The sequence below is a fragment of the Peromyscus eremicus genome, unplaced genomic scaffold (assembly GCF_949786415.1).
Source record: "Peromyscus eremicus unplaced genomic scaffold, PerEre_H2_v1 PerEre#2#unplaced_80, whole genome shotgun sequence".
Lineage (NCBI taxonomy): Eukaryota > Metazoa > Chordata > Mammalia > Rodentia > Cricetidae > Peromyscus > Peromyscus eremicus.
In genome coordinates, this window is record NW_026734321.1 from 408,550 (window position 1) to 420,882 (window position 12,333).

Consider the following 12,333-nt stretch of genomic DNA (forward strand, 5'->3'; position numbering starts at 1 on the left):
TCCCATCAGAATGGCTGGTTGCTAAGTCTTTGAGAGATTTTGTTGATTGATGATTGATGGATGATGGCCCTTCCACTGAGTGTGCAATATCCCTAAAAAAGTTTTCCTGCACTGGATAAGACAGTAAACTAAGCATTAGACAATGACCAAGTAAGAGAGAAAGCCAGGAAATGAAGATTCCTCATGGTTTTTGCTTTCAGTTGCTAGATTGAATTTCTAACCTGAGTTCCCACAATGATGGATTGTGATCTGGCAGAATGAGCCAAATAGGCACACCCTTTACCTGGGGTGCTTTTGTTTAGACAATTGAATCAGAGCAAGGAAAATTTAAGTTATAACAGAATGTGATAAACCAAAAGTGATTTTATTATTCAAAGGTCCTGGGAATGATGACTTTTGGAGGAATGTTAAAGATAACAAAATTTAGATGGCAAAGGACATAGAAAGCTGTACACAGAGCTTAACTGGTCATTCTTATAATATTTAGAATAAAGTACTGTTGAAGGTACTGTAAACAGTTGGGGTAGAGGACATAGGATTACAGTGGGACTTAAGATAGAGGTCATTTGTATGATATTTTGGCACCTAACCTTTCTTATTATGCCATGTTCCCAAGAAAATGAGTAAGGAAGCATTAAAAAAATAATGAGGCTGATTTCTTAGATGGAATAATGACTCTCTTGGATGCCTATTATTTATGATTCATTCAGGATTACAGTGAAAAAATTCATGAAGTAGATCATAAATATATGGTTGTAGAGAAAAACAGGACTATGTGTCAGATGACAGTCAAATGCTGAACAGAGACAAAATTTCAGGAAGATTATAACCATTATAAAGAAGGCTTTTGCTCTACATTGAAAGTCTAGCAAGGTGTCCTAAGGGTAAGAATCCATTCTTCTATGCCATCAGTTAATGGAGGGATTAGGCAAAGTGATTAACAGTCCCAGGAAGGAACTTCATAAAAACCCTGCTGCAACTCTGATCCAAGCATGGTAGGGGCCATCAGAACTTAGAAGCCAAATTGGGAAGAATCATTGATGGTGAATTGGTTCTAGAAACCAGAATGATACAAAATTTAAGTTCATACATTGTTAGTCTGGGTTTTCAAGTCAACACTGTTGTAGACATGAGTGTTTGGTATGGTAAGAGCTCCAGTGAGGACACTGTCTACGTTCATTGCATGATACTATGAGGATGCAGCCTGGGTTGCATTTGGAGACCATAAGATGTTGAGATACTTAAACTATGAGATATCTTCCATGGAGAGCTGCATATATGGAGAGGAAGTAACCAAAGAGAGAGATGTATGGGAAGTTGTGGGTTGAGAGCCATCTAAGCCCTTTGAAAATGAAGCTCCATGTGTCTGACACAGAACTACTAGATTTGATGGTTGCCCTGCTGAGTTTCAGTCTTCTCTTTATCCAATCTTTCCTCATTATGTCTCAGTTCCTCTCCTTTGGAATGGGAATGGGTTTTCTCTGCCATTTATTTGTTGGAAAGATTTAAATTATTTTCTGATTTTATAAGATGACACAGTCAAGAATTTGTCTGGAGTGTCAAAAGAGACTTTGGACATTTGAACAATGTAGAGGTTGTTCAGACTCTGAGGATTATTGAGGTGGCTAAATGATCATGGATAATCTTGAGCCTATAGTGACATGGGTCAGAATCTAGTCGACTGTATGAAAAGATCCCAGATAGGATGAGGTATTTGAACATATGTCTCTCTTTGGCAGCTTCCTTTGGGGTGCTTTCAGAACCTTAAGTAGGAAGAACCTCTCTGGATGAAATATCTCATTGGGGGTGGGGTATGATATGTATCTCTATAGCCTCAACTCATTTTCTTTTCTAGGTTTCTATTATGTTGTGATTCAAATGAATCAACCACATTCCTTCTTGTACTGTCATGATTTTACCACCATTATAGATGGTATTACTAAATCACATAAGATTCAATTATCAAAGTAGTATTCAATGCTAAGCCATTTTCTAGCATGATTTTTTTTTAATTTTGCTGTTTTTATATTTGTTTCTGATGATACACTTTGTCTCAGTCACCCTGACTGTCTTAAACATAGTTCTATACACCAGCCTGGCCTTAAACTCTGAGATTTACCTGACTCTTTCTTCTACATGGTTACATTAAAGGTTGGCCAACATTCCAGGTTTTTTTATAATAGACATTATTGGGGGATTGGCCTGGAGTATACATTTTTGTACATGCCAAACTTATGCTGTTTTTCTGAGCTTTATCCCTAGCTTGAATTTTTAAATTTGGCACAGGGTATCATTCTCTTTCCCAGGATGACAATATTCATGACAGTAATAGTGCCTGGGTCTTCTGAGTCTTTAAATTACATGTGTGTGACATTCCTCTTGCTCATTGTGTTTGTTTTGATTTTTGTAATAATTATGATTCTTTTGCCTGTATACATGGATATGCACCACACATGTGTGTGGCCCTAGCAATAGTCAAAAGAGTGTCTTAGAATCCATGAGCTTGAAATAATGAACAGTTGTGTGATTTCCCCATTTAAGTCCTGGCAATTGAACCCATCTATATGAAGGAACAGCAAAAGCTCTTAACTTCTGAGTCATTTATCCTGCCCTGTGTTGATTATTTATAATCAACGGTGATATTGCTAATGTTATCATCTGTCTATTTGTAACTGTTTCAATAAACAGTTCTTTTTAGTAAGATTTTTTAAACTACAGTTTAAACTAGAGCAATTCAGGTTTCTGGAAGATGAATACAGAACTGGAGTGAATGCCTAACTCTTTGTAGCAACTTCATTAAAAAGTCTCTGAGTTTATCCTATCTTTTTTGTACATTTGATTGATGTTTGCAGTGCAGACAGGTTCTTAATATTTACTCCTTGCTGTCCTGGAACTGATTGCATAGACTAGACTAATACAAATATACTTGCTTCTGCTTTCTGAGTTCTGGGATTAAAGGCATGAGCCAATACACTAAGCTTACTCATCATTTTTTGTAGTTAGTTATTATTCATACAGTTTCTCTGATGTGTACTCAGTACTGCTGATGTGTTTGCTTGTCTCTCTATGTCTGTTAATAGGCATTTTTCTTGCAAGGTGATATCCAATTCAAAGCATTCAGAAACAATAGAAACAAACCTCCTATTCTGTTTCATTCTAAAATAAATTGATTATATTGTAATGTCTGGGTTGTAAAATAAGTGTGGGAAGCACCAGAATTATATGACTATATTGTCAAAGAAGCATGTATTTACAATGTTGTCAGTATCATGCTTTTGTTTTATACTTATGCATGGCATACTTATGTATGGCATATTTTAGGATGCCGTGACCTATGATAATGTGCATGTCAACTTCACTCAGGAGGAGTGGGCATTGCTGAATCCTTCCCAGAAGAATCTCTATAAAGATGTGATGCAGGAGACATATTCGAACCTCACTGCTATAGGTAAATTTTCCTTCACATTTTAAATTAAGGCAACAACTGTTTCTCAGTTATTGATGCTCTTTGGTAATTCTGATTGAGAATGAGGATGAATGAGGTGACTAAATCAGGCATGGTTCTAAGAATCACTGAAGATAGTAAGTTAAATTTTGCACAAATTTCTGTAATATTTCATACATTTTCTGATCCTATATTTTAGGATACAATTGGGAAGATCTTGAAGTTGAAGAACATTGTGCAAGTTCTGAACGACATGAAAGGTAATTTTCATGTGAAAGCTGATACAAATGTGCCCCCAGATATATTTTAATGTTTCTTTAAGTTTTAAAGAAATGCAGCAGTGTAAATAATCACAGCTTAAAGTACATTCATGATGTTCATAATCCATATACCTGAAAGGCAGGTAAGTGAATTGTGTTGGCAGGCCATTCTTTTTAGAAGAAAGACAAGCAATCAATACCTTAACAGAAATCAGCATTGGAATCATAGATCTATCAGAGCTGTGCTGTAGAATTGCTAATTCATTTAGATTCATATCACTCATACTACCAAATGTATACACATTGAATATATGATAAGTCTGTGTCAAAAACATTCTAATAAGTAAGTAGTCCATAGTAAAGCTAGTGTTACTCTCTAGTTGTTCTGACTCTGCTAAGTTTAATGAAATGGGTTGTTAGATTCAAGAGTTAAGAGAGGATTGTTGTGGAGAATCCTTAAAACCCATAGGACATGTCCATGAGGAACAAAATATCAAACTGTGTGGAGGCATTGTAGAAACCTTGTATTTGTTATTCTTCATTTACTAGGAATATCATGTCACTCTGCATACAAGCCATATGAACATAGGGATATGGAAAGAAGAAATGTATCCTTGTCCATCTCGAAACAATTATAAGTTGAGTAGTGGTCCCATGTTGAGTAGACTTGCTAAATGTGATTCAAGTTTACATGTAATTGGTTTCCCAACTTAAAAAAGAATACATCAGCAATCAAACTGAAGAAAAGCCCTATGAGTAGTGGGAAGATATAATACTTCTGTCTTCCCTGGTTCACTTTGCAAATATAGTAGGATTAACAATATAGGAAAACATATTGATAAAATAAGGGGGGTGAAAGTCTGAATTCTTTCAGTTCTTTTCATATATATAAAAAAATCTCCTTGAGAAAAAATATGCCATAAATGTGAGTCCTGTAATAAAGTTTCTTACCATAACAGGCATCTCCAAATGTGGAAAATAATCCTTATTGAAGAGCAACAGCATGAGTCTAAGCAAAGTGATAACACACCTTAAGATTTGATTCCTTTTTACATCTACAACAAACTGAAAAATTAATTCTTAGAGAAATAAAGGTGTAAGTGTAATAATTGTGGTAAAGTTTTACATTTTTAAATTATCCTTGTAGGCATGAAAGAAGACAAAAGGGAGAGAAACAATATGAATGCAATCAATGTGCTAAAGCCTTTGCACAACATGGTAATCTTAAAAGGCACCAGAAAACACATATTGGAAAGAAACCCCATGAATGTAATCAGTGTGGTAAAGCCTTTTTACTTCACAATAATCTTGAAATGCATAGAAAAACACATACTGGAGAGAAACCCTATGAATGTAATCAGTGTGGTAAAGCCTTTGTACAGCACGGTCATCTTAAAAGGCACACAAGAACACATACTGGAGAGAAACCCTATGAACGTAATCAGTGTGGTAAAGCTTTTGCTCAAAACAGTGTTCTTCAAATGCATAAAAGAACTCACACTGGAGAGAAACCCTATGAATGTAATCAGTGTGGTAAAGCCTTTGCTCGCCACAATGTTCTTCAATTGCATAAAAGAACACATAGTGGAGAGAAACCATATGAATGTGATCAATGTACTAAAGCCTTTAGACATCATAGTAGTCTTCAAAGGCATACAAGAACACATAGTGGAGAGAAACCATATGAATGTGATCAATGTACTAAAGCCTTTGGACATCATAGTAATCTTCAAAGGCATGCAAGAACACATACTGGAGAGAAACCCTATAAATGTAATCAGCGTAGTAAAGCCTTTGTACTTCACAATAATCTTGAAATGCATAGAAAAACACATACTGGCTCTCTTTCTCTCGGGCCCGTGGTGCCGGCAAGATGGGCAAGTGTCATGGTCTCCATACTGCCAGGAAGCTCCGCAGACACCGATGGGACCAGAAGTGGCATGATAAACAATACAAAAAAGCCCACTTGGGCACAGCCCTGAAGGCCAATCTGTTTGGAGGTGCCTCTCATGCCAAGGGAATTGTGCTGGAAAAAGTAGAGGTTGAAGGCAAACAGCCAAATTCTGCCATCAGGAAGTGTGTCAAGGTGCAGCTCATCAAAAACGGCAAGAAAATCACAGCTTTCGTGCCCAACAATGGCTGCTTGAACTTCACTGAGGAAAAAGATGAAGTTCTGGTTGCTGGATTTGGTCGAAAGGTCATACTGTAGGTCATATTCCTGGAGTCTGCTTTAAGGTTGTTAAAGTAGCCAATGTGTCCCTTTTGGCCCTGTACAAAGGCAAGAAGGAAAGACCAAGATCCTAAATTTTGACAATGGAAATGCAATAATAATAAACTTTCATATTCTGAAAGAAGAAAAAAGAAAGAAAGAAGAAAAACATATACTGGAGAGAAACCCTATGAATGTAATCAGTGTGGTAAAGCCTTTGTACATTACAGTTATCTTCAAAGGCACACAAGAACAGATACTGGATAGAAACCCTATGAATGTAATCAGTGTGGTAAAGCCTTTGTACAACATGGTTAACTTAAAATGCATAGAACACATACTGGAGAGAAACCCTATGAATGTAATCAGTGTGGTAAAGCCTTTGTACAGCATGCTCATCTTCAAATGCATTGAAGAACACGTACTGGAGAGAAACCTTATGAATGTAATCAGTGTTGTAAAGCCCTTGCATAACACAAATTTCTTCCATTGCATAGAAGAACACATACTGGAGAGAAACCCTAGAAAAGTATTACTATTAGTGTGTAATTGGTATATAAAAGCCTGTGAATATAACTTTACATCTTGAGCATCTATAAAAAAACTCATATCAAAGAAATGTGACTATAAAGGATTTGATAAAATCTTTAGCAAACACACTTATATTCAATTACACATGATTATTATGGAGAGAAATATCTCACAGGTGTCAAAATTCTCTTCAAGAATTGTGATATCCCTCTGTATTTGGTTTATACCTGCAAATTCACATTATCAAAACGACTACGGATTTAAACAGTATGGTAACTCTTTTAGATTTCATACTTCAATTACATGAGATAATGAATCCAGGTGTAAAACTTCATGAATGTGTATTAATTCATTTCTGTTGCTTTGATGTAACATCATGTTAATGTGTACCTATGAAAGTATTGAATTGGCCCTTGGTTCCAAAGCAATACAAGATCAGCATGAAAGTGGCATGGAAACAATTGTCAGACATATCAGCTAAAATAGGAAACTAAAAATTCACATTCTCAATCTGCAACATAAAGCCTAAAGTGTAAATGGGAAATGTTATACTCTCAGGCCTACTGCCAGCAGGGCAGCCTTTTCTTAATTTTCCCAAATAATACCACAGACTTAGAATGATTGATTTTTCTGAAATCAAGCCTACATGCTTGCTTTCAGTTAAATGAATCAATACATGATTGGGAGTAACTCTGTAAGCCTTCAGAAGCCTCAATACCTTTATGACTAGAATTATAATAGAAAAACATTCTTAAGTAAAAATTAGTTTGAAGATTTCTTTTAATTTTAATTATGTGATGTCTGTCTGTACTTGTGCATGTGCATTCTGCTTCTCCAGAAGTTTAGACCCCTGGAACTTCTTGCAGTGGGAGTTACTGTAAGTTGTCAAAACCCTGATTTTGGTCCTGGGGATGAGCTTGTATTAAGAGATTGGTCATGTCTCTAGCCCTGTAAATATTTTAGAGCTTTCTTTTATGTACTATTGATATCAGGAAATAAGGAAAATCTCATACAAGAGAAAAAGTGTATTCATGTAAACATTTGGTAAAAACTTTAGAATCACAGTTGTGATTTCATTTTCAAGAAAAAAAACTAGGAACATCTTGTTTTCATTTCCTTGAATTAAGTAAATTATTCAACATGTTCACTAAATACTGATGTGAAGATCTCATTATGGCTTCTATTTTGCAACTTTTGAGGTATATATTAAAGCGGCTATAGGTAATGTAAATCTACTTAGCAAAGTTTATTTTGTGGTCCTTATATTCCTTCTGTGGCTTTTGTTCATGTTCTCTTGTGCTCTCACTTAGTGAGAGGAATTTATCTTCTGCAATGTATAAAATAATGTCCATCATCTAAGTGGTCTGTTTGTATTTAAATATCAGGCACTATGTGACCATAATTTTCAAGTAAGGGTGTCTATAAAAGGGTGATGGGATTTTCATATGTTTCATAAATTACCTTAAAATGTTGTTTGTTATCCAGCCTGGCTGGGACATCAGTAATTAGTCAAGGATATGTTTGAACTCGTAATCCTCATGTTTTGGTCTGATAAGTACAATTCTATGTATAGATGATGCATGCCCAACATTTTCTGTTTTGTCAAATCATTTTAAGAGTCACATTTTTTTTTATTATATATACCGTGTTCTGCCTGCATGTGTCCCTCCAGGCCAGAAGATGGCACCAGATCCCATTATAGATGGTTGTGAGCCACCATGTGGTTGCTGGGAATTGAACTCAGTACCTCTGGAAGAGCAGTCAGTGCTCTTAACCAATGAGCCATCTCTCCAGCCCTTGTCAAATCATTTTAACAATGTTAATGTTAACATACTTAATAGAGAATATAAAATAAATTATATACCTCACATGTGTATGCTAAGAAACATTGTATTTCCTTGTTATAAAGGGTTTTTTTTGCATTTTCTCAAAATTTTTTTCTATTTAGAACACTTTCTTCTTTAGCTCACATTTTCCTCACACAATGTAATTGAGAATTGCTTTGATCTTTTAATCCTGACTGTGCTGTTGAGGGTTGTGAAGATAGTTCTGCCATTTCTTCTAGTCTGGGTCTTAACTGGTCAGTGAGAAAGAAAAATAGACCAATGAATGAGTGTCTTCCAAATTCTGGCATTTCTGGAAACTTACAATTGAAGAGGGACCTGTGCGAGAGTTGAGTTTGTTGACCAACTTTGAAGCTGGTAGAGTCACAGTGCAGAAAGGGAGAGGAAGGATAGAGTTTGAGAGATTTCCTACTTCAACAATAGTTGAGATTAGCAATGTGGAATTAGGTTATCAATTTTAGATGCTCTGTAAATGTCCTGATTGGCCATTTCTTTCAGTCCACAGACCAGGGCAATCCAGAACCTGAGTAAAGGATTGAACTTATCTTGAAATCAAGTTGCTATAGTTACAATAGTTCAACCAAAATAGATCTGTGTAAAATGTTGTGGCTCTCCCTATCAGGATGTTATTTTTCTGGTTTTAGAAGTATACTCTGAGATGAAAGTTTTGAGAAATATTTGATGTGCTATAATACCAATCCCTAGTGTCTGAAACACATGGACATAAAGCCTGTTTCAACTTTTCAAAATAATTTTTGAAGTTATAACTATGTCATATTCACATTCTCTTTCCTGTCCTTCCATAACCCCTCATTGTTTTCTAATTCATGGCCTGTTTTTTTTAAGAACAGTTACACAGTAACTTATACAACAGTTACTATGTGTTTGTGAACTGTGTTTGGCTGTAGGACTCCCAGATACAAGGCAATGTGTTGGCTGCACTGCATAAAAAGTGTGTAATACAATGTGCACACAAAGAACCCTGTGCTTTGGATGAGGAACAGGATGTGCTATAGGAGAGGGGAAGAATGTCTACTAAAGTACAAACTTTCTTGACTAGAGCCTTGTCTACTGGGCTGGGCAGGCAGAGCTGGAAGGTCTGTGCTTTCTGCATCATTTTACCTCTGCTCTTTCACAAATGTAGCTGCTGATATTTTGACGTCAACCTGGGTGACCCTTAGCCAATGAAGGTCTCCAGGAAGGGTTAGCAATCAGGAGTAGTGGCAGGTAACTTGCAGGTTCTTTCCAGGATTCTCCTCTTCTTCTATTGTAGTGAGTTGTAAGGAAGACCACAGACTATACTATGGGGAGTATAGGGTGCTCAGAACAGGTCTGTTGAGCTGTCATTTCTGCTGGTATTTGAATGTATTTCAAAATGGATTACAATATATATATTACTCAGTGGTAAAAATCAGTTACATCATGAAATTTTAGGCACATCGATGGAACTAGAAAAAAAGTCATCCTGAGTGAGATAACCCAGATCAAAAGAGACAAACACAGTGTGTCCTCATTCATAAGTGGATATTAGAGTTAAAGTGAAGGATAAGCAATTCACAATCCCAGAGAAGCTAGGTAAGAAGAACAACCCTAATGGGACATGCATTGTCCCCTAAAATGTCCCTATTCTACTCAGCTTTCCCTATATTCTCTCCCATTGTTCTTCTCTCCCTCACCTGATCATTCCTGGTCCTGTTCCCATCAACCCACAAAATCAATTCTATTTCCCCATTCTAGGGAAATCGGTGCATCCCTCCCTTCAGCTATAATTATTACTTAGCCTCTCTGGGTTTGTGGATTGTACTGTGATTAGTCTTTACTTAAAAGGTAATATCTACTTATAAGTGAGTACATAATCATGTGTGTCTATGTGGTTCTCAGTTGCCACACTCAGGATAATAATGAACTCAGGAAACTAGACCTGAAGAAACCAAATAATCCAAACATGTGGTATAATCCTAAACACAGAATTTTCAACAGAGAAATCTAAAATGGCTGAGGAATACTTAAATGGTCAACATCCTTAGCCATCAAGGATGTGCAAGTAAAAACTATTTTGATATTTATGTTATAGCTGTCATAATGGTTAAGATAAATAACATAAGAAACATATCATGCTGGCATGGATGTAGAGTAAGTAAAACACTCCTCCATTGCTTGTGGGAGTACAACCTTATACAGCTTTGAAATAAATATGGTGCTTCCTCAGAAAATTGGGAAATGATGTATCTCAAAACCAAGCTATATCACTCTTGGGCATATTCCCAAAAGATGTTCCTCCATCCTGCCACAAGAACACTTGGTCAACTATGTTCATAGCATATTTATTCATAATAGCCAAAAACTGCTATATCTGTGAGAGATTGTTCCTGGTTTGTGTTTTCATAATTTCACAAATTCCCTGAGATGTTTGTTATTCAACCTGGTTTGGATATCAAAATTAGTCAGGGATACATTTGAACTCATGATCCTTATGTGTCAGTCTCATAAGTACAATTTCTAGGGTATATGGTATACCCCTAATATGTGCTGTTTTGTCAACATGTTTCAATAATGTTTGTATTAAAAAGCCTAATAAAAGAAAATGTAAAAAACATTAAATACCACATGTTTATATCCAAAGCATAATTTTCATCTGTTTTGTAGAGATGTAATAGTGTAGGATAACCAGCAATGAACTGTCTATTTTGCTGGAGACCTGCTTGGGGAGGGGATTCAGGTATCAAAGATGATATGTGGAATGAGCAGGGTTCATAGGGAAGGAGGGGTCTGACATGATGTGAGTGTGAATGGGATGGCTACGAGCAGTGTTTAATTAAAAAAAGACACATTTTATATGCTATAGTTGCATGTAGGATTCAACAAGTGAGAAAAGGGCTTGTGAAGTTGTGTGTGGCTTGAAATCATGAGTTGTGGAAACTAGCCTGACCTTGACAATAGGCATCAGCCATATGTTAATGAAAGGACCACAAGTTCCTCCTGCCAAAGATTAGGAGAATAAGTGCTTTAGCCACTGGGAACTTTCCTCAAGCCTGTGAGGGAGTGGACATCCTTATCCAAATACCTGACCTTGGTAAAAGGACTTCTGGGAAGTAGACACTATACCACAAATTTTAATGTTGCTGAATGGACCTGTTCCCCTCATGATGCTCCCCAAATGGAAGGTCCTGATATCTTACTCTTTTTTCCCATTACACCATACCATTTTAACTTCTCTCTATATATATTAACTGAACTCTTGACCTTAATTGCCTCAGACACTGGATCTGAACAGTAGGCATTTCACCCTTGGCATCAGGTGTGTCTAGTAAATCTTTAATGTTCTGTTCTTGGTGTAATTAAAAGGACACAATGGAATTCCTGGTTCTGCAGTGGCAGGGATTTTTGTCCAAAGCATTCTTTTGTTAAGGAAGTCTACCTTTGCATACATTTTTATCTTTTACCAAAACTTGTCCAACATTTCACAAAGGGAAAGGCATTAATAGTGAGAATCATTAAAAATAAAAGTAAAAAGGTGCTGGAAAATTGTGATTAGTCTGTATTATTGAAATGCTGGAAATTTGCAACACATCAATGACACCATGTGTTCCACACCAATATTTCACAACATAGCTTAATGTGCTATGTATTTGTACATATTATTTGAAGTTCCCATGCTTCTTTATATCCGCATTAATTTCCCATTTGACACTTCATCTTGAAGTCCTGCTTTCCAGTGAATTATCCAGAAATACCAAATAATATAATGGCAAAGGGATTTATTAAAATATACAAAACAAAATATACACAAACAAAAGACATTTCTGTGTGTGTGTGTGTGTGTGTGTGTGTGTGTGTGTGTGTGTAATGTGATTATGGGTTTTTAGGCTATGACAGATATCAGGATACCAGAAGGCAACTTTGTGGGACTTACTTTTGTTCTTCTTCATATGGTAATCAAGGTCAGGTCCCGGCCTTGCACAGACATTTCTCACTTAGTTGTCTCACTGGCCCTCAAATAAAACTAGTTGAAATATTACATCAGTAAAATATTGTCTTCTTTTC

At 36.2% G+C, this 12,333-nt stretch overlaps 1 protein-coding gene and 1 pseudogene across 1 annotated transcript; both read left to right on the forward strand.

Moving 5' to 3' along the window:
* Positions 1–1,635: 1,635 nt before the first annotated feature.
* On the forward strand, positions 1,636–5,160 carry LOC131901417 (zinc finger protein 844-like; the record flags this gene model as incomplete). The annotated part of the gene is made up of 3 exons (XM_059252579.1): positions 1,636–1,665; positions 3,322–3,448; positions 4,853–5,160. Coding segments are annotated over exons 1-3 (465 nt in total), but the record flags the coding sequence as incomplete, so codon positions are not given.
* A 418-nt stretch (positions 5,161–5,578) lies between these two features.
* LOC131901420 (small ribosomal subunit protein uS12-like) lies at positions 5,579–6,013 on the forward strand (annotated as a pseudogene).
* Positions 6,014–12,333: the final 6,320 nt, after the last annotated feature.